The sequence below is a fragment of the Macaca thibetana genome, chromosome 6 (genome assembly GCF_024542745.1).
Source record: "Macaca thibetana thibetana isolate TM-01 chromosome 6, ASM2454274v1, whole genome shotgun sequence".
In the NCBI taxonomy this organism is placed as follows: Eukaryota; Metazoa; Chordata; class Mammalia; order Primates; family Cercopithecidae; genus Macaca; species Macaca thibetana.
The window spans coordinates 43,830,533-43,853,164 of NC_065583.1; the positions used below are offsets into that span (position 1 = coordinate 43,830,533).

General features: G+C 37.6%; 1 protein-coding gene and 1 long non-coding RNA gene across 3 annotated transcripts in view; one reads left to right on the forward strand and one right to left on the reverse strand.

Annotated features, from left to right (window-relative positions):
• LOC126957562 (uncharacterized) overlaps nt 1-22,632 on the forward strand; it is a 60,275-nt gene that overhangs the window by 890 nt on the left and 36,753 nt on the right. The gene's annotated exons all lie outside the window — the stretch shown is intronic.
• MYOT (myotilin) lies at nt 739-21,775 on the reverse strand. Its single transcript, XM_050795611.1, has 10 exons — nt 21,618-21,775; nt 18,203-18,769; nt 12,840-13,014; nt 11,218-11,319; nt 8,013-8,062; nt 6,784-6,916; nt 5,290-5,497; nt 2,398-2,563; nt 1,591-1,724; nt 739-1,376 (listed from the first exon to the last, which is right to left on the reverse strand). Exons 2-10 carry the CDS (start codon nt 18,556-18,558, stop codon nt 1,204-1,206), a joined length of 1,497 nt encoding a protein of 498 aa, XP_050651568.1. The 5' UTR covers nt 18,559-18,769; nt 21,618-21,775; the 3' UTR covers nt 739-1,203.

Here is a 22,632-nt window from a genome sequence, read left to right on the forward strand (position 1 = left end):
AGATAAAAAGCAAAACTGGGCCACACAGTAGTGAGGGTCAAAAACTACCATTGATGAGAGGAACAGGGGAGGCCTCGCAAAAGGCTGCCAGCCAGTGAACTAGAGGCCCGAGGGGGAAAAAAGCTTTGGAATAGTTTTAACAAAAGGATTTGGGCTTTCCTGTACTGGGACTCTCAGCAGTTCATAAAATTATGCTTTCTAAAGTAAGAGGTTATCTGAAATTGAAATTATTGGAGGAAAAACACCCATAAATAGGTATTCAAATTTACATAATAGTTTTTTTTTTTTTTTTTTTTAAGAGAGGGAGTCTCCCTATGTTTCCCAGTATGGCCTCAAACTCCTGATCTTAAGGGATCCCCAGCTCAACCTCTCCCAGCAGCTGGGACTACAGGGCTGTCAAATTTACATTAACTATGAGAATTAAGCAGGTGACCTCTAGAGACTATTCTTATTCCTTTGAGCATAACAGACTGAAAAATCCTGAAGAATTAGAGACCTGTTTGGTTAAAACAAAATCACAAATTCGGTAGATTCAGTCGTGATTTAAGTTAATCGTGGTTGCCTTTGAAGTGCAAACCATGGAAAGTCTAGCTCAGTTTTCTAGAGGAATTGGCTGAGCTGTAAGTGAGCTTCACACTGTTCTAGAATATAACATTCCTCTTTTGGAACTTGTTATTCATAGGTTTTGCTGAGTGGAGTTTTATTTTACAGATCTAGACTTTTGTGAAGAGGAGACAGTCCGTTTTAAATATTTGAATTTTATTCTCTTTTGACATAAAACTGTGGAACACTCAGATAATCTATACCATGTTAGTATTCCTACAAGAGAAAACGGGTAAAACAGTATTTAGAAAGCAGTACCAATAAACGTTATTACAAGCATTAGATGTGTTTAAAAAGTTGATACTAATTTATAACCTGTAATTGTTAAATGTGTATGACTTAAATGTTAAAATCCTGTATTTTAAGATGGTCTTCTACAGTTACAAATCCATATACCCAGATTTCCTGTAGGCTTCACAAATTGGAGGAGTACATAGAATGTGCAAGAGTCAAAGGATAAATAATATTATAAATATATATTAACTATATTACCTAATTAAAACCATAATCTGTTAATACAGCTATGGATTAATTTCAAAAAATGTAATCAATTATATTACTAATGGTGTAGTTGGCTGTTTTCCAATGTTGGTAAAGTTATTAAAGTTCTTCACTTTCATAGAGTCCAGATTGAGCTGCCAAACGCTGAAATTCTCCTTCTGGGTTAAAAGCTTGTTTTACATCCAAACCTCTCCCGTTTAGTGCTAAATATTTGCTGAATGTTGGTCGAACCCGTAACTGCTTAGGAGCTGGAAGAGTTTGGTTTGGACGTGCTGAAATAGATCACATAAAAGTTGATTCAGAAAACCTGTTCTAACCAAATTGGACACCTAGGTATTTATTATCAGACAGGAAAAGAAAAAAGAACCAAAGCTGATTATATATAGGGAAAATCTCTCAACTTTTATACTCTGCTGGAATTTGCATTTCTTATTAAATCTTCCTAGTTAAATCCGTTATAATACTTTGGTTAATAGTATGACATACCCGTAACGTCTAATCTTGTGTTACATGTGGTCACTCCAGCTTCATTAACTGCTGACACAGTATACCACCCAGCATCTTTCTTGTTTACATCTTTTATCAGTAAAGTAACTCTTCCAGTGTTATCTTGATATAAGCTGAAAAAAATTTTTTAAGAAATGAAAGTACAGGAATTATTTCTGGGAAGTGGATGTCTCTGACCTACAGTCAGACTGAGAAGAAAAAAACATTTGAAAATTCCGAAGCTGTATCTATTTATTGCCAAATAGCTATTGGTTTTCTTGAATTAAACATCCCCCCTTGGGTGCTGTCTCCCTCTGCCCTTCAGTCTGTCCCCTGATCCCTGATGGTATCTGTCATTCACTTGGGTGTGTCTGTGTTTGTATTTATGTGTATGTATAGGGGAACCGGAGGGGTTCTGACCTGTTCCCTTATCTGTCTTCTACCTTCTCCTTTGTTTAATAAAGGCTGAAGCTTTTTGTAAAGAAAAAAAGGAAAAGAAAAGAAAAGAAAAGAAAATATCCCCCTTTAATCTTGTTTATGTCATTTATTTCCTTGAGCCATCTTTCATCATCATTGATAAAAAGATAAATCCTAGTCTGCTTTATGCCTTACATTTCCGATTAGTGGAATCTGGCTTACTGAAGTTTTCTTACATTTATTATCTAATATATATTTTATTATATTATTCTTCAGTGTTTTAAAAACTAGACAAATTGAGATAAATGCATGCCATTTATAATGCATGTTAAAAAGTATAACTGGATTCGCCCAAATAAACTATAGTAAGTCTAGAAATACATATCCTACCTTATTCGGTCAGTGTTGAATTGTACCATTTCATTATTTCTTTTCCAGAAAAGCTTCGGTGGAGGTATAGCCGAGATCTGGCATTCTAGTTTCACTGAGTCTCCCTCTAAAACTTTTTTGCTCTGTGGTTTGTAGATAAACATTGGTGCTCTTTTATGTTCTTTTGCTATATATTAATACAAAAATTCAAGTGTTTGAAATATTGTAAAAAAGGTATTAAATCATTATGAAATTTGTATGTTGATATTAAAATGTTAAAACCAACAGCAACAGAATTAGAAACTTTTAGTTAAAAAGACATGCAATACTATTTTATTACACCGTTCAGAATTCTAAACTCTAATGTAATGATTCATTGAATTGATAATCAGATAATTATATTTCATTAAAACTTAAGTCATATTCTTTTTTTTCTGAGGCGAAGTCTCGCTCTTTTGCCCAGGCTGGAGCGCAGTGGTGCAATCTTGGCTCACTGCAACCTCCGCCTCCCAGGTTCAAGGAATTCTGCCACAGTCTCCTGAGTAGCTGGGATTACAGGCGTGCACCACACCCGGCTAATTTTTGTATTTTTTTAGTGGACATGGGGTTTTGCCATGTTAGCCAGGCTGATCTCTTAACTCCTGGCCTCAAGTGATCTGCCCACCTGAGCTTCGTAAAGTGTTGGGATTACAGGCATGAGCCACTGTGCCTGGCCCAAATTTAAGTTGTATTTTTTAATCATCTCATCTACAGGGAGGCGGCATGAGTGATGGAAAGAGTATCAGACAACTTGGGTTCAAATTACCTAGTGGCTCCACGAGCCATGCAAAACTGATAAAATTTTGTTTAGTTTCTCTGAATCTCAGTTTTATCTATTTTTTTTTTTTTTGAGACGGAGTCTCGCTCTGTCGCCCAGGCTGGAGTGCAGTGGCGCGATCTCGGCTCACTGCAAGCTCCGCCTCCCGGATTCACGCCATTCTCCTGCCTCAGCCTCCCGAGTAGCTGGGACTACAGGCGCCCACAACCGCGCCCGGCTAATTTTTTGTATTTTTAGTAGAGACGGGGTTTCACCGTGGTCTCGATCTCCTGACCTTGTGATCCGCCCACCTCGGCCTCCCAAAGTGCTGGGATTACAGGCGTGAGCCACCGCGCCCGGCCTTTATCTATTGTTTAAAAAAAAAATCCAGGTAGTAGTAACTGTTGTGTCTACCACACAAAATAGTTGTAAGGAACAAATGAGATAATAAACGAAGAGATACTTTGTAAACTGTGAAGGAATATGGGAATATCAGTAATTATTATGACCTTGTTTTCCTACCTGAGGGGAGAGAGGAAAGGATAGTTCAGTACCATAACCCTGATTTTTCTGAAGGAGAGATGAGATTAAACAGATGGCAGCCAAGCTCTCTTTCAGCTCTACTATTGTAGTATTTCTGAAGCAATTGGTACAAATAAGATTTGCCTAAACTTTAATCACTTAAATTGTATGTGTTTTTGAAAATTTCCAGCTCACTAGTTTTTCCCTTAGGTTGAGGTCCTTTGGTATATTATGGAATAATCTTAAAGATTTTTGTATTGATCTGGGTGGAATATAAACTCAAGAAATAGTTTATCCTTTAACCTGATCAAACTTTTGTATAATAAACAGTGAATTATAGCAAAATATCTCTTATGCAATATACAATGGTTTAAAGTATTAAAAATGTGGTATGGGTTGAGTATCCATTATCTGAAATGCTTGGGACCAGAAGTGTTTTGGATTTCTGATTTTTTAAAAATTTTAGAATATTAGCGTTATACTTGTTGAGCATCCTTAATCTGAAAATCCAGAATGCTCTAATGAACATTTCCTTTGTGTGTCATGTCGATTTTGGAGCATCTTAAAGATTTCAGATTTTTGGTTTAGGGATACTCAACTTGTATATTTAAAGCACTTAACGTGTAAAATTTAAAAACTAGACACCAGTTTTATAAGAACTGCCCTACTTAAGACAGATTTGAGACATAAATGTAGCCATACCTGTTTTCTAAAGCAAGTAGGCCTGTTTTGGTTATAATTAGAGATTAGTTTCCTAGTAAAAAGGACATAGTCTAAGATTAAAAGTTGATATTTACTCTTAATTTTTTAAGAAATTTTTTAAAACAAGGTCTTACGCTGTCACCCAGGCCAGAGTACAGTGGTGCAATGGTGCAATCTTAGCTCACTGTAACCTCAAACTCCAGGCTCAAGTTATCCTCCCACCTTAGCCTCTCTAGAAGCTGGCACCACTATGCCCAGCTAACTTTTTTTATTTTTTGTAGAGACAAAGAAGGTCTTGCTATTTGTTACCCCGCTGGTCTCAAACTCCTTGGCTCAAGTGATCCTCCCACCTTGGCGCCTCTTAAAGTGTTGGGATTACAGGCCTGAGTCACTATACCCTTCCTACTCTTCAATTTTAAACTATGTATTTAACATTATGACAGATTGTGATAATTTCATAATATCATGAGTCAGATTGATTATTTTTATTATCCTCATTTTGGAGAAACAAAGACCAGAGAAATGATTAGACTAAGATTTTTATTTTGAGACTCTATAGTTACATCTAGAAATGCTTATGCTTCCTTATTTGGTTTGTCTAAAATTGTATGACTTATTTTCTTTCCAGAAAAGCTTTGGTGATAGATCTATCATTCTAGTTTCACTGATTTTCCTTTACATATATATATGTGTGTGTGTGTGTGTGTGTGTGTATGTGTGTATATATATGTATATTTTTTCCTGTGGTTTGTAGATAAAAATGGACAGTCCAATAGGTTGTGTAGACATTAACCTTAAATATGAAGTCTGCTGGGCTTTTCTTTTAAAATACCTTCTTTTTTTCAATACTTCTGGATTTTAAGGAATTCTCAAGGGTCTTTTTGGAGGCTTACCAAGGACATCCAGCTGCACAGTGAAGGTGGCTTCTCCTGCTCTATTCCTGGCAACACATGCATAAGCCCCTGCATCTGAAGCTCTGACTACTTCAAAGATGAGTGAATGAAGACCCTTCTCAGACACTATCATTTTGTGCAAATCATCTGATTGAACTGGTCTTCCATTTAGATACCATGACACATCAGGAGCTGGCAATCCGCTCACCTAGAAAGAAAAACACAAGGAGATGGCAGAATTTTAAAGTATTGCATCACTGAAACCTATTTGTCCATATATGAATTTAAACAGTTCCTGTATCTGAGTGGGTTTGTGATTGAAATGCAAAACAAGGGCTCAAAAGGTATTTATACTTTTTTAAACAAAACATTGGAAAATAAGATCCTTGAAATTAATATAGTATTTTTAGACTATCTCAAACCATAACTGTTTTACATGCAACCTCAGTCTCTTTATGAACTCTTAATTACTATACTTAGAACATTAATTTATGTTACGTTGGTTTCTATAAGGAATATAGAAGTCATATTGCTTTTCTGGCTAAATGTGACTGCAAATGAAGTCACAGAGGCACATATATATGAGGCTTGCTGATCTAATGAGTAATTTTTCTAAAACAGAGTGTTCTTGAGCTATAGTTTGGCATATAAATGGCAATTTGTTAAGTGTTTTTACATAAACTGTTAATGAAATCCAAAGCTTTAACACTAACTTTAGTTCATAAGGAATCTGGAAAAAAAATTTTATAACGAAAAGTTCTCCAAAATAAGGATAATAAAAATATAACCTCTTCTAAAGAGCTTTCCTAGTCTGAGGGACTCTTTTAGGGCAAGAGAAAGCAGGGTGGCTTGAATTTCTTGATAGAGGAGAATTGGAGAAACGTTATACGTTAAGCCTGAGCACAGTGGCTTACGCCTGTAATCCCAATACTTTGGGAAGCCAAGGTGAGTGGATCGCCTTGAACCCAGGAGTTCTAGACTAGCTGGGCATGGTGGCACGTGTCTGTAGTTTCAGCTGCTAGGAAGGCTGAGGTGGGAGGATGGCTTGAACCTGGAAGACAGGTTGCAGTGAGCTGAGATTGCACTCCAGCGTGGGTGACAGAGCAAGACCCTGTCTCAAAAAAAAAAAAAAAAAAGAAAAAGGCATTATAGTTTAAAAATTCTATTGTTCTGATAGCTTCACTTATAAACAGTATTTATGAGGTATACCTATTTACTCGATTAATCCTCATAACTTTTTGGGGTATTTGTTATCCCATTTTACAGATGAGGAGACAAAAGCACAGAGAGGTTAAATGACTTGTCTAAAGTTGCTTAGCTGGAAAGTGGCAGAGCCAGAATTCAAACCCACATCAGTTTGGCTTCAGAATTTGTGTTCTTGTCCATTGTACATTGTACGTAGTGCTTTGCAAGCTATGAAGTAGGAAAAGGACATTTTTCAAAACAGTATCCCATTGTTAATTTTCCCCCAGTACTTTTGAACTCTTCTCTTACTTTGAAGTCCATTCTGCAGAATCTTCCTTCATCAATCGACATGTTCTCTGGCACTTGAATGAAACGTGGTGGGTAAAATTTCTCCTGGATTGCATCCTGATCATTCACATCTCCCCTTGAGGATGATCTACTTCTACAAGAATATTTTGATAACAACTATGTGTAAATATTATCATTGCTTTTCATTTTGCACAAATATAGTTTAGCCATCAACTTTACTTTTTTTGCGATGGAGTTTCACTCTTGTTGCCCAGGCTGGAGTGCAGTGGCCCAATCTCAGCTCACTCGGGAGGCTAAGGCAGGAGAATCGCTTGAACTTGGGAGGCGGAGGTTGCAGTGAGCCGAGATCATGTCGCTGCACTCCAGCCTGGACAACAGAGTGAGAGTCTGTCTCAAAAATAAATAAATAAATCCAAATTAAGTTTTTGACATTTTTCTATAGGGGTGGTGTGAACATGTATATGGTGATATTCAGAGATGTATTTCAGTTATGCCAACCTCCGCCTCTTGGGTTCAAGCGGTTCTCCTGCCTCAGCCTGCCGAGTAGCTGGAATTACAGGCATGTGCCACTACACCTGGCTAATTTTGTATTTTTAGTAGAGACGGGGTTTCACTATGTTGATCAGCCTGGTCTTGAACTCCTGACCTCAGGTGATCTACCCACCTTGGCCTTCCAAAGTGCTAGGATTACAGGCGTGAGCCACCGCGTCCAGCCTAGTCATCAAATTTGAAACCAGAGAATCTACTATTTGATCTGATAGTGTAATAACAATGGAGAGAGGCCATAGGGCTGTATTTACCTGTGGCATATTTGATGACTATTAGAAATGGTAGCAATTTAGAAATATCTGGTACAAATTGTACATCTTAGTTTCTCTTTTACAGTGCCATCAATTGATGAAGAAATGATCTATTAAAATGCCCAGTACCCAGTAGATTATTCTTACCACCAAAGATTGTATAATTAGAATTGGGTCTCCATTGTCATGAGAAAATTGTTTAATATAGAAGCATGGTCCTGGCTTGTTTGACCAAAACACTAAAAAATTCCCCTGTGATAGTTTTGATAACGTCAAAATTTTGGTCGTCATCTCAGACATTAGAAAATACACATTGTATTTTTTAAAAGATATAGAGTAGGCTCGAGGGCTTTAGAAATATTACATTTTTAAGCTGAAAATATTTTAGGTAGGAAAACGTACATTTCTTTAAAATTAAAAAATTTTTACCTTACTTGTGATGTAGGAACTTGCAGTCGCGCATGTTCTGAGTTGTGTTGCTTGAAATTAAAACAAAGTAAGAATGTTTACATGCAATTGTTAGCTTGAATGAAGCAGAATTAAGTATAGTTGAAAGGAACATTCCTATTTTGGCTGTATTTGTACAGCCCTGGTAAGTTCTATACATTCATCTTTTAAGCACTTAAAATACAGTATACTAATATACTACCACTCTAGCAAGAAAGGCCAGAATTAATAGGACTATTTAACAAATATTATTTATGAAAATTAGCTAGACTTGGAATTGATGGTGGTTCATTTTTCGGATGACTATTTTATGACAAAGGATGATGTGTCTCCCTGGTGCATTTGAAATGAGAGCGCAGAGTACAGATTGTCCTTTAGTAAAACAGGAATAGACATGAAGTCACTTGTATTGGCAGTAGATACAGGGTATTATGCCTGCTGCTCAAAAGTGGCACCAACAGCAGTAAACACATATTAGGCTGGAAAATTCTTCTCTTTTTAGCTCATGGCACAAAATCCTGATGGACTTCACAAAAGGTATGTGTAGAGCTATGAACAAGCTTTGTAAAATAGCATTAATTCCTGTTTAATAAAGTTATATTTAAGCAAACATCTTATAGGATTTATATCCGAACACCAGAAAATTATTTCTATTTGAGAATGAAATCAGGGATTTATGAAAATTATAAGAGAACTAATTGATTAAGTAGTGTATATTTTGCATTTCACTGTGCCTAGCACAGTGGAAGATACAAAGTGGAAAATACAGAGCCTACCCAAAACAGTGTAGGAGCACACAAAATCTGAGTACAAATAATTTGCTTTGGGATGAATCTATTTAGCTAATGTATTTTGTCATTTTTAAGGCAAAAGTCTTACAAATCTGTAACAATTTTTGGCTAGCCTTAAGGTTCTCTAAGCAGAATATCCAAACAGCTGGTCAATTCAGTGATCAAACAAATCAACTAATTTTTTTGTAAAGTAAAAGTAATCCAATTAAAAATATCCAGGCTGGGTGTGGTGGCTAACGCCTATAATCCCAGTATTTTGGGAGGCCAAGGCAGGTGGATCACTTGAGGTCAGGAGGTCGAGACCAGCCTGGCCAACATGGTGAAACCCCATCTCTACTAAAAATACAAAAAATTAGCTGGGCATGTTGGTGCATGCCTATAATCCCAGCTAGTTGGGAGGCTGAGGCAGGAGAATCGCTTGAACCCGGGAGGCAGAGGTTGCAGTGAGCTGAGATTGCATTGCTGCACTCCAGCCTGGGCGACAGAGCGAGACTCCGTCTCAAAAAACAAAAAACAAAAAACATCATCAGTATAATATTGCTTTGAGTAATTCCCCTAATAGTGATGAGTTTGTGTCTCATTTTTGCTATAATCTTCCATACCAAGTGCAGAGCCCCACATACAAGTAGGTTCTCCATGTAAATTAGTTGAATGAACAAATTCATGAACTGTTTAGTAGCCAAAAATAAATTTAAGTTCTCTTTTTGGTTTCTAGTTCTTGCTCTGGTAGACACTCATCCATCCTTTTTAGTAGGTGTAGTTGCATCAAACAGAACCAAAAAACTGAATTTCAAAGGCCGGGTGTGGTGGCTCATGCCTGTAATCCCAGCACTTTGGGAGGCTGAGCTAGGTGGATGAGTTGAGCTCAGGAGTTTGAGACCAGCGTGGGTAACATGGTGAATCACCGTCTCGGCTAAAAATACAAAAATTAGCCAGCATGGTGCGCGCACCTATAGTCCTGTCTGTTCGGGAGTCTGAGGCATGAGAATCACTTGAACTTGGGAGGCCGAGGTTGGAAAAAAAAAAACTGAATTTCAGTTTTCTGCCTTTGGAAGCTAGGAATACTTGTGTTCCTAATTTAATCTCTTTGGCTCCCAGTTTCTTGTGGACTTTTTGGAGGGATTGAAAGGTAACTACAGAAGGAAGAGAGTGCTAACATTCAGTCTACCTGTCCAACTGAACATTTTTCTTTTTTTGTTTGAGATGGAGTCTCGCTCTGTCACCCAGGCTGGAGTACAGTGGAGCAATTTTGGTTCACTGCAATCTCCATTTCCTGAGTTCAAGCGATTCTTCTGCCTCAGCCTCCCGAGTAGCTGGGACTACAGGTGCGTGCCACCACGCCCAGCTAATTTTCATATTTTTAGTAGAGTCTGGGTTTCACCATGTTGGCCAGGATCGTCTCAATCTCTTGACCTGGTGATCCACCCGCCTTGGCTTCCCAAAGTGCTGAGATTACAGGTGTGAGCCACCGTGCCCAGCCACCGACTGTACATTTTCTTTGGGATTAAGTTTACTTGTTAAGTTGAGGCCAGGTGTGGTGGCTCACGCCTGTAATCCCAGCACTTTTGGAGGCTGAGGTGTCCCAGCCTGGCCAACATGGTGAAACCCCATCTCCACTAAAAATACAAAAATTAGCTGGGCCTGGTGGTGTGCACCTGTAATCCCAGCTACTTGAGAGGCTGAGGCAAGAGAATCATTTGAACTCGGGAGGTGGAGTTTGCAGTGAGCTGAGGTTGCACCACTGTACTCCATCCTGCCTGGGTGACAGAGCAAGACTGTCTAAAAAAAAGAAAAAAAATCGATGAGGTGCAAACCTGTGGGATATGCCTCCATAAAGTTAATCCCTTCTTGGAAAGGATACATTTGTTAATCTTGGAACAGTTGCTCATGAGGGTTTTTTTTTTTTTTTGGTTTTCAGAAAGCATTTTTTGAAAACAGGAATATAACAAACAGAATTGGATGTTTCATTAGTACCACAAGTATATTTTAAAACATTGAAATATTAAACAGCTTGTGAGAACGGTTATAGTTACTCTCATTTAGAATCTTAATTTCTGTCCTATTGAAGGTTCACAACCCATATATTCCCTGTCCGTGTAGACACTATAGAGAGTCCTAGGTCTAACTGACCCATAAATGTTCTGATGAAAAATACCATTAGACTTCTGGTGTTTTGACTTTTGGATACATTGTGTATCCAGGTATTAGAACTACCAGAAAATGGGGTAAAATGTGGTAAAATTACATATATATGTTTATCATGGTCTCTTTATGTATCCAATGGTAGATGGAACTGACCGACTTTTATTTCAGATGCTATTTATAAGCATTTAGAAAAGCAGACATTTAAAAATCGCACAGAATAAAAATACTCCACTTAGAGCATTTTAATTTACCTGTGAGTCTTGTGCACCACTGTCATTCTGAGCTTGAAACACGGCAGCTGCATTCTGTGGTCCTAGCAATCTGCGAGCCATCTTCTCTTCATATGTTAGCCGCTTTAAATAATTTATTGAGACAGTAATTAGATTTAATAAAAGATGTTTGTACAGGTGTACCTTAAAACCACTACTATAGGTCAGAACTTTAAAGAAGCATAGTTCTATCTATTGAATGATAGATTCTATGTTTTTTTTTTTTTTTTTGAGATGGAGTCTTGCTCTGTCACCCAAGCTGGAGTGCAATGGCACGATCTCGGCTCACTGCAACCTCCGCCTCCTGGGTTCACGCCATTCTCCTGCCTCAGCCTCCTGAGTAGCTGGGACTACAGGCACGCGCCACCACGCCCAGTTAATTTTTTGTATTTTTAGTAGAGGCGGGGTTTCACTGCGTTAGCCAGGATGGTCTCGATCTCCTGATCTCATGATCCGCCCACCTTGGCCTCCCCAAGTATTGGGATTGCAGGTGTGAGCCACCGTGCCCAGCTGATTCTATGTTTTTTTTTTTTTTTTAAGTATTTTCGTCCATTCAAAGCATTTTCCTTCTATTCTAGTACCATTTCCCTCACTTGCAGTAAAGGTTCACTTAGGCTTTCTTTTTGCTCCTGTGACAGGCAAGCATAATTGCCCTTAAATAAGGATCTCCTAAGTAAAGGGAAATTCAACCCTTTCCTCTGTTGTTCTGCATGTTCCAGTCAGCTTTATTTTTGAATATAATACTTCATGTCCTCACATTCAGAAGTAATTTTTATTTAATTTTAATTAATTAATTTATTTTTGAGACAGAGTCTCACTCTGTCGCCCAGGCTGGAGTGCAGGGGCAGAATCTCGGCTCAAGGCAGCCTACACTTCCTGGGTTCAAGCAATTCTCCTTTCTCAGCCTCCCAAGTAGCTGGGATTACAGGCGCATGCCATCACACCTGGCTAATTTTTGTATTTTTAGTAGAGATGGGGTTTCACCATATTGGTCAGGCTGTTCTCAAACTCCTGACCTTGGTGATCCACCTGCCTTGGCCTCCCAAGGTGCTGGGATTATAGACGTGAGCCACTGCGCCCAGCCAGAAGTAACTTTTATTAAGTGAGCACTGAATATTTGATTGTATTAACTTCTGATCGAGAGCAGTGCAACTGATAGGCTAAATGTATTTGTATTAAAGGCATATAGTCTGTTTAAAGGTAAGTTACTAATATAATATACACAATAAGGACTACATGATAAGAATTATAGCGATAATTACCTGTCAATATTATACATCAAAGTACACTAAGTTGACTTGACAGTAATTCCTAATAGTTATTTGGGCATCAGACATAGTTTGTGAGAGGGTAATATTTAATAACAGAAAAATTTCATTAAACCATTCAGATAGATTTTTCATTTGCTTCATTCTTTTACTACTGTAAACCAAGAGGTGATTTCATGCAGAGAGAAATGGAATAGGGCCCAAATATTCCTTCTTTTTAGATAATCTTATTCCTTGCTGATTATGTGGACATAGATATGTGAGATAGAACTTCCTTATTAAAATTAGACTTTATGGTTTAAGTGGCCTTTTGTACAAAATAGACATCTTGCCCACTTGATTTCCATTATGAAGAAGGGTGTCCTTGCATTTCAGCTTTCTTTCCAAATCTTGAATCAAAGCTTCTTTTGATCCTTGTATTTCATGATCAGGAGTTCTTGGTGTGGGCTTAGCATTTGCAGTTTGGGATGGCTTAGCATTTACAGGTTGGCCAGCTGAGAACTGTTGATAGCTGTAAAAAGGAAAAAGAAAAGATTTTAAAAAAGAAAGTCTTGGCCTCATTTTGCAAGTTACCTTTAGATATGTTAAGTTTGCCACTCAGTACTGCTAGTATTATTAAAAACAAATTGCCCAATAACAGTCAAGAAATATTTTATAAGAATGGTTACTATCTTTTTTTTTTTCCTTTTGGCAAATGGAAATTAAGTGGCAGGAGGAAGAATTTAGATTAGACATAAGGAGGATGTCCTTCCTTGAAGGTCTTCCCTAAGGAATGTGAGAGTAAGTCTAGTTAGTGGCAGCTTGAGAGCTCTTCCAATCTTATGACTAATATATTAAAAAAATTTTTTTTTAGATTCTGGGAGTACATGTGCAGGTTTGTTACATGGATATATTGTGTGATGCTGGGGTTTGGCCTTCTAATTATTCCGTCACCCAGGAGGTGAACATAGTACCCTATAGGTAGTTTTTGAACCCTTGTCCACCTCCTTCCCCCCTTTCTGCTTTTGGAATCTCTGGTGTTTATTGTTTTGCATCTTTGTGTTCATATGTACCCAATGTTTAGCTCCCATTTATAAATGAGAACATGCCCTATTTTGTTTTCTGTTTCTGTGTTAGTTTGCTCAGGATAATGGCCTCAAGCTGCATCCATGTTACTGCAAAGAACACAATTTTGTTCTTTATTATAGCTACGATGACTGAATTTCTTGTTTGATTTGTGGGTAGATATTAAGTGGTGGTGTGCTGGAGCTGCTTCCTATGGGCCGATTTTTAACATCTTTTCCCAGCTTCCTGTGATTTCATGTTATAGTTTGAAATCAGTTGTGGTGGAAATATTTACACCAGGGAAATTGGTAAATATCACAAATAATGGCTCTTTCATCCAATGATTGTTAGACATTTACCAGCACACCACTGGCTTTTAGTGAATAATCTCTTGCTTTGAATGGAGTCTACTGTTTACACAGTCATTGACTTTCCTGTAATTTCCAATTCCTGTTAATTTCATATTCTAGAAAATCCAAGTATGGCACTATGTAACAGTGAATAAATTCTAAAGTAATGACAGTTTCTTCAATACTGCTGAAGTGATTTTTAGAGAAAGAATAGGATGATTCGAGGAAAGAGAAAGAAATGTAAACTGGAAAAAAAGCAAATAAATAGTCTTTTTTTTTTTTTTTTTTTTTTTTGAGACGGAGTCTCGCTCTGTCGCCCAGGCTGGAGTGCAGTGGCCAGATCTCAGCTCACTGCAAGCTCCGCCTCCCGGGTTCCCGCCATTCTCCTGTCTCAGCCTCCTGAGTAGCTGGGACTACAGGCGCCGCCACCTCGCCCGGCTAGTTTTTTTTTTTGTATTTTTTAGTAGAGACGGGGTTTCACCGTGTTAGCCAGGATGGTCTCGATCTCCTGACCTAGTGATCCGCCCGTCTCGGCCTCCCAAAGTGCTGGGATTACAGGATTGAGCCACCGCGCCCGGCCAATAAATAGTCTTTATTTCAAATTTTGATCCTAAATTTTTTCTAGGATGTCCTTGCCCCTCTCATATTTCCCTTGTTGATTCTGATAGAGGATAGGGTGGTATTTAGAGAGTCCGGTATTTTTAGATCTGTTATGTAGCTTACATGTATCACAGTGCTTTATTTAGTTTTTACCTAGTTTATCCATTTAGAGCCCTGCAGGGGCTAATCTTTATTTTTAACTTTTATTTATTTTTTTGAGACAGAGTCCCACTGTGTTGCCCGGACTGGAGTGCAGTGGCGTGATCTCGACTCACTGCAACCTCTGCCTCCCGGGTTCAGGTGATTCTCCTGTCTCAGCCTCCCAAGTAGCTGGGATTACAGGCACCCGCCACCATGCTAGGCTAATTTTTGTATTTTTAGTAGAGACGGAGTTTTGCCATGTTGGCCAGGCTGGTCTCAAACTCCTGACCTCTGGTAATCTGCCTGCCTGGGCCTCCCAAAGTGCTGGGATTATAGGCTTGAGCCACCACACCTGGCCTGTAGGGGCTAATCTTTATTAATCTATTTAATGTGAGGAAACTAGCCACTGCCCTCAATGAGTATTTTACCATTATTATAATAAATGTTCTCCGGCCATCCAGATGAGACAATCTTGGTCTATTCTCTGAAATGATCCTTTCCAAATATTCTCAAGGATCATTAAAAGGACTTGTGAGCTAAGTAGAAATGTATTTCCTCCAAGTAGGGCCAGAGTTTTAATTTTTATTGGCTTTGGGGACTTGGTTAGTAATCATTAGATTGTAAACATTCTGGAGAAAAAATGTGTCTTATTTCTTATCATTATATCATTTATATCCACGAACATAAAGCATGGGTATAGGAGATACTATCAGTTGAGTGAATGAGTGATTTTCATGGTATTCAGGACACTCTATTGAAAGCTAATGATACACATTTCCTCTCCTGACATTCCAGGTCTTAAGATCTTCATTGTTGTCTATATAAATCTTTAAAGTCTGATTTGTTCAGTTAATTAAATAGCCAAACAAAATGTTATTTAAAATAGTGACTTTTTTTTAAGATTGAATTCCTAGATCAAAGTGGCAAAATCTCTTTGGCCTTATAGATCTCATATTTTTTCAATCATATGAAATTATAACAGCCCACTTTTTTTTTGTTTGTTTTTTTTTTTGGTGGGGGACAGTTTCATTCTTGTTGTCCAGGCTGGAGTGCAATGGCATGGTCTTGGCTCACTGCGACCTCTGCCTCCCTCTGTCTCCCAGGTTCAAGCGATTCTCATGCCTCAGCCTCCCAAGTAGCTGGGGTTACAGGCGCCTGCCACAACACCCTGCTAATTTTTTTGTATTTCTTTTAGTAGAGACAGGGTTTCACCATGTTGGTCAGCCTGGTCTCAAATCCCTGACCTCGGATGATCTGTCCACCTTGGCCTCCCAAAGTGGTGGGATTATAGGTGTGAGCCACCACGCCTGGCATAGCCTACTGTTTTTTTTTTTTTTTTAAATGCTAGCTTACCATCTTTATAAGTCACACATTTGTTAACGTGAATTAGCATTAAATAATTGTTTTTAGACATGTCATATCTGGGAAATTCTGAATATATCTGAGAAATCCTGAAGGATTATCAAAACCAATCTTGAGAATCACTGATGTATACGTAACCTCAGTCACTTTGTTCGCTAAATACCCTCATTATTCCCAGTTTAGGTGGATTAAGTGTTATGACTTGATAAATGTTCCTATTTACAAACAAATAATACTTTTGCATGCTGCTTTATAGGTTCTTTCTCTATCATTAATTACCTAACTCCTTAATATTGCTACAGACCAGAAAACTGAAGCACTGTGTAGGTAAAGCGCTTGCTGAATTTCACATAGCAAGCGTTTTGGAAGGAATAACTGAGTTCCCCTCAATTTTCAGTCTGTGGTTTGATCAACTGGGTAAAATGTTTAAGAGCTTCTTATTGATGAAAACCTAAATAAAACTTTCAAACTTCTCTAGGTCAGAATCCAAGGGATTATTTTGAAGTCAGGGCAAACTGGAGCCCATCATAACAATGAGGGAGTTGTGCACAAATGTTCAAAGGACCAGGGCTTTCCACTCTGTACAGCTGGACACAAAATGGGTATCAAGTAGCTATGGGAAGATTAAAGAGTTATCTGTGGTTGCTGAAAATGGAACAGCTAAAGTGGATCTTTGATCTCTGGTTTGGGGACCTCCTAGGCTTTATTTCTTACTATATTTTTGGCTTTCTTACTCTTTTCTTAAGTCTTTGATAACTTTCTTTTCTGGGTAGTAATTTGAAATATGATTGAAAGACTTTACTAAGAAAAACAGAAAAAATTCTTTTAGATTTTAAAATGCTAATATAGGAAATATGGAAATAATAGAAAGCTAGATGGAAAATGATCATCTGAGTAAATGTAACCAAGAAAGATCTACTATATATTATGAATATAAAGGGAATTTGGGAGGGAAGAGAAAGAAAGGGCTCTCAGTTATTGAAAACATCCTTTTAAATTATTAGGTTAAACCTTTGAGAATGCCATTTTTGTAGGTCAAAAACAGTTGACTGTCAGCCATTTCAAATGGTTCAACTTAATGTGTCTAAGATTCTAACAAATGTTTTTGGTTTTCCTGATTTTTATTTTTTTAAATATTGAAAAGTTTTTTTTTGCAAGTTGAATTGCTATAGGCAGGAAACTAGATTTCCAAAGTTGTCACCACTAATAGGAGTTTCTAGAAAAATTAGCCTCTAGAGAAGATTGCGAGAAACTATCAGAGTTGAGTAATGTATTAGTAAAGCTGCAACAAAACATATTCCATCAGACAATTTTTGAGATGCCTCTGATTTAATTCTCTGATGTTCCAGCCAGCCAAGGAACCGGAAAGCTGATAGCCTTTAGTTTGCGTAAGCACAAGGTATTCAGTTCATGTTTTAAAAAAAGCATAACCACCATGTCCTTTTTCATACTAGGTTCTCCTAGGACAGTCTTAGGGTAGTTGAAGTAGCACATGTTTGCATAAGGATTCAGTATTAGTCCTTGTATTTAGATCAACCCAACTAATTTGAACAAGGTGTGGTTTTAATTACCAAAAGAAACCTTAAGGTCATAAGCCTTCATCTATTCAGGCCTTCCTTCTTCTGATCACAGTAAGGAAAATGTATATATTCAAGGGTCTGAGTTCCAGATTTTTTTATTTGTTAATTTAAGAATTTTTGAGCCAAGTGGATATTCAGGATTAGAGGGGAAAAGGGATAGGAAGAAAAGACTGAGAAGAAACTTAATAGCCTCTGCTTATGTGAGAGGAAATCCTATCTGAAGAAGAGCAGACAAGTGTGCATCTTAGCCGAGCCCAGAACCAGAGGAATTAAATTTACAGCATGAGGAGCTTAGCTTAGAACTAAAGGAAAAGTTCATTGTTCTTGGGTATGTGAGAAGTTATTTTTTTCCAAGATGGAAAATAATGGGTAAATAATATTATGGCGTAATAGGTAATTTGGATTCAGCTCAGCCTGGACACTGGAGAATGGTCAGATGACCTCTTATTGCCAGTACCCTGGTTCAGCATGTTCTAGTAGAACTATGGAATGATACTGTAAGGTCACATTGCCTTTTTAAATAGTAAAGAATTAACTGCAGCATACCCCCAAAACTCCTACCCCCATGCAAACTCCTCAGATATAATTTCACTATACATGCGGTATATAAAAATTCACTTACTTGGAATCCATAGCGGAAGGGATTTTACTGCTATTGTAATCAGGCTGTGATGGTAATATGGAGCTGAGGAAGCTGGCTGGGGACTGGTTATAGGTGGTTGTAACCCTTTGGCCTGGGTTGGAGCCAGCAGGCTGCTGGGGAGAGGCAGGGAAAGCGGAGGAGGACATGGTGATGTGAGAGCTCACTGTTGAGGAGGCGGAAAATCTTTGCTCTGTACACTGGCGGGGCTGGATGGTAATGGAAGACTGTTTGGTCTGGCTAGAGAAGCTGGAGGTTTCCGGTCCAGGAGGCTGCAATCTGGAGCCACATGGGTTTTGGGACTGGATGAAGTGTTTTGGACGTTCGTAGTTAAACATGCTTAGTTGGTATGTGGAAGATGAAGGCAAGTTATTACTATAATGATTTGTTCCTGGAAGGGTGGGGCCCTGAATTTGGGGCCACAAGCCTGGAATTACAGAAGGTTGCAAGGAATCAGAAGCAACCTTCGTCTGCTCTTCCTTGTTGAGATCCTGAGAATACTGTGCTCCTGGCTTTGGTAGAGTGAGCTTCTCTTGAAGAATATTGTTCCTTCAAAAGAAGAAAATAATTGTTACAATATTTGCTTAAACAATAACGTTGTTTATGTAACATCTTTCAGATCTTATGTGCTTTCCCTCCCTCCCTTCCTCCCTTCCTCCCTTCCTCCCTTCCTCCCTTCCTCCCTTCCTCCCTTCCTCCCTTCCTCCCTTCCTTCCTTCCTTCCTTCCTTCCTTCCTTCCTTCTTTCCTTCCTTCTTTGTGTGTCTTGCTTGGTCACTCAGGTGATCATAGCTCACTGCAGCCCCTCCAACTCCTGGACACAAGCCATCCTCCCACTGCACCCTCCAGAGTAGGGACTACACGTATAAGCCACCACACCTGGCTAATTTTTCTTTTTTTCTTCCTCTTTCTTTCTTTCTTTCTTTCTTTCTTTCTTTCTTTCTTTCTTTCTTTCTTTCTTTCTTTCTTTCTGTCTGTCTGTCTGTCTGTCTGTCTGTCTCTCTCTCCCTCCCTCCCTCCCTCCCTCCCTCCTTCCTTCCTTCCTTCCTTGCTTCCTTCCTTCCTTCCTTCCTTTCTTTCCTTCTTTCCTTCTTTCTTTCTTTTCTTTTCTTTTCTTTTCTCTTTTCTTTTCTTCTCTTTTCTTTTCTTCTCTTTTCTTTTCTTTTCTTTTCTTTTCTTTTCTTTTCTTTTCTTTTCTTTTCTTTTCTTTAATAGAGACAGGGTCTCACTATGTTACCTAGACTGGTCTTAAACTCCTAGCCTCAAGCAATCTTCCTGCCTCAGCCTCCCTTGGTGCTGGGGTTACGGGCATGAACCACCGCACCTAGCTGAGTGGATTGCTTTTTAACCTTACAATTCACTGCTGCTTTTTCTCTCCTTGATTCCAAACTGACCATATTACTAAACTAGATATTAATTAAGGAGTGATTGTATGTATATGTTTGTGTGGAATATATGTTACAGGCTGCATTCCAGATCCACTTACAAATTTTTCTGTTTTTATTATGTATTTTTAAACAGAATCATACCCTATAATTCTGTTATTTTTAGATTATACTTTCTAGTTGTTGGTCTTGATGTGCTTTTAATTATTTAGAGTTTTACTTTTTATTATTTGTTTAGTATGTATTTTAGACTAATTTTGTTTTTTGGTCTTTTTTTTCTTTTTTTTTCTGCCACACCTTTGGAGATCTCAGATAGACTAATTTTGAAATTGATTTTTGCTGTTTTACTTTTTCTTTTCAAATGGCAAACAGGACGCATACAAGTAAATAAGACACGTATGAATTTAGTCTATACCTTACCAAGAAAAGACAGGTGCCATTCCTCCTGCTTAGCTCTGTAGTGGCCCTCCTGCCTTCCTACAGTACATCCTCATTTTTTCTTAGATGAAACATTTGCCATGAAAATCAACCTTGAAGGATTGTATTTGCCTCTGATTTTTTTCCATTAGTATGGTAAACCTAAGCAGAACTATATATAGACATTACACACAAAGACTAGCCTTATAAATTGTTTTAACACTAATCCTGTTTTCATTGAAAATATCAGATAAATTGATTCAAAATACATTTGCCTATTTTGTTTCACATTGTATAAGCCAATACTGAGATAATGACAAATCAAACTTTTAACGGAAAAATTAACCAAATTGTTTGTCATCATTGAAATGAAGTCTTGTAATTATTTTAGTTACTGTCTTGGATAAAATGTTAATAAAACTTTTCCAGACCAAAGAGTTTCATCGTAAATAATAGGATACTTTCAAAAAATAGTATTTCAAGGTTGCCTATGTAGTTTAGAGTTAAATTAAAACTAGCAATTTTAGGAAAAAACAGAAATGCAACTAAGCAGCCAAGTGAAAGACGCTATTGAAAAAGAATACTTAAAAAGTTAAATATTCCTTAATTTCAAGTTTATGAACACAAATACATTAAACTAGAATGCATTTTAGAAATGAACTACTTTAGGCATTTTAAATTGCTGGGGAAAAACATCCTGCAGGAGGGCCTTGAGTAGATCTTAAAAAAAAAGTCTATATCAAGACAAGTAGTTTTGTAGTTATCGGTTTATTCAGTCTGTTGCAGAATTGAATCCAGAGTTTGATTCCTAAATTTCTTTCTGGGCAGGTACATTATTGAGGCTCATTTCAGATAGCAAGGAATAAACCAATTATGAAATAGTAGATATTTTCCAAAAGCAGTTCCCTTTTTTTCTTTACATATATTTTCAGAATGTCAACTGTCTTGTACATGTTGATATTGGCCTACATTGTTAATAATTAGCGATATTTTTAAAAGCCTAATTAAAAATATGTTATTTCATAAGTTTCATTTTATCCATGTGTCAACAAAATTTTATACAGACATTTACACAGGTAATCCTGTAAGTCTTTTCTTTATGTTTGTAGTTACTGTTCAACAATTCTATAGTAGATTCTGTTATTTGACAGTATAACTTTATTCCAAATAATGTTAAATGAATTTCAAATATTTTTATAAATAAAGTAGTATTCAGTCTCCTGTTTTAAAAATCTTAACATTTTTTTCCTGTCTATCTCTAATATAGCATAGATTTGCACAGAGGACTGATAGAGGATATGTTGCATTCATAAGACATCACCACAATTACATCAGATCAAGTGTCCCTTTTCAAGGAAAAATGGTGATTTAAAAATAATGAGACGCAGCTGTCTTTCCTTCTATCATTTGTATAATGCCTTCCAGGCTCAGTGAAATGAATGAGTCGTTTTCTCTTTAAATCTTCATGTAATATCATTATAATGTTGTGGCTTTGAAACTTTTTATCTGAAAATCATCTTTGTATACACTCATCTGATTTGGACAGAAAACAAAAACAAGACCTAAAAGTGTAGTAGGAATAAAGAAGGGACTTACCCGTAGTTCCAGAGGGTGCCAGCGGGGTTTAACCCACTATTGAAGGGAAGGAAGAGGCATCTCCTTCCCTCACAGACTAATCTAGTGGCTCTGTGCTTAGTATTATAGCACCACTGACTTTTATCAGCTGCCAAACAGTGACATCTGATGTGCTTGCCTGTCCATCTACCTATGCTGGCATGTCAAAGTAAGAGTCCACAATCTAAACAATATCTCAGATGTCTTAGTGATATTTAAGGAGTGGGATTACATGAGCTTCTTTTGCAAGCCTCTTTATTTTAGACGTGAATTTTGACTATGAACTTTAGCAAGCTCATGTGAGGGAAGGGCGGTGAATAGGGAAATGGGAAAAATAGAAAAAAACCCTCTTATTTCTTTATTATGGTGGGGACTTTGAATTTTCCCAATTTAAGAGACAGGAGTAAAAGGGAAATAATATTTCAGGAGTGGAGTTCATCTATCTATTATACTAAGACTTCCCCAGGAATAAGACCAGTGGTAGATGGGCTCCAAATTGATTTGTATTGCATAATTCTTCATCTGAAGTCTTTTTTTCTTTTGCCTAATGAGAGTAGGATTCAATAATAGATTTGAGATCTCTCAGTACTAGCAATTTGTTCCAAGGTGAGGGCAGTCTGCGCAAAGCAGGAGACCAGGGTCATAGTGACATGTCACTGGCAAGGTAGGGAGGTGGAAAAACATGATTGTGTTTCTTTAGCAAGTTTTCTGAATCCATATGGCATATGCCCCTTTCGCCTAGTACTTTTTTTCTAAAAGAGTTTTGAAACAAGAAACAACCAAACAAATAAGCAATCTATATAATTAGGGCTGTCAATGTATGTTCATCTCCCTTTACTCCTAAGAGTTATATAGTTTCCTTTCACTTTTTGTCACGGAGACCATCATGGTATTTAGGTTTCCATTTTTGTGCAGGGAAGTAAATAATTGCAGAAGAATAAAATGTTGAATAAACAAACGTGGTGAAGTAGGGTAGGTGGCATGAGGATCCGGCCAA

What these genes read in the sequence shown, in the direction of transcription:
- MYOT (XM_050795611.1), bottom strand. Translation starts at nt 18,558, where the DNA reads ATGTTTAACTACGAACGTCCAAAACACTTCATCCAGTCCCAAAACCCA. An exon ending in CCTTCCGCTATGGATTCCAA is followed by an intron (nt 13,015 to 18,202) that starts GTAAGTGAATTT and finishes TCCTTTTTACAG; the next exon opens with CTATCAACAGTTCTCAGCTG. An exon ending in CACAAGATTAGACGTTACGG is followed by an intron (nt 1,377 to 1,590) that starts GTATGTCATACT and finishes GATCTATTTCAG; the next exon opens with CACGTCCAAACCAAACTCTT.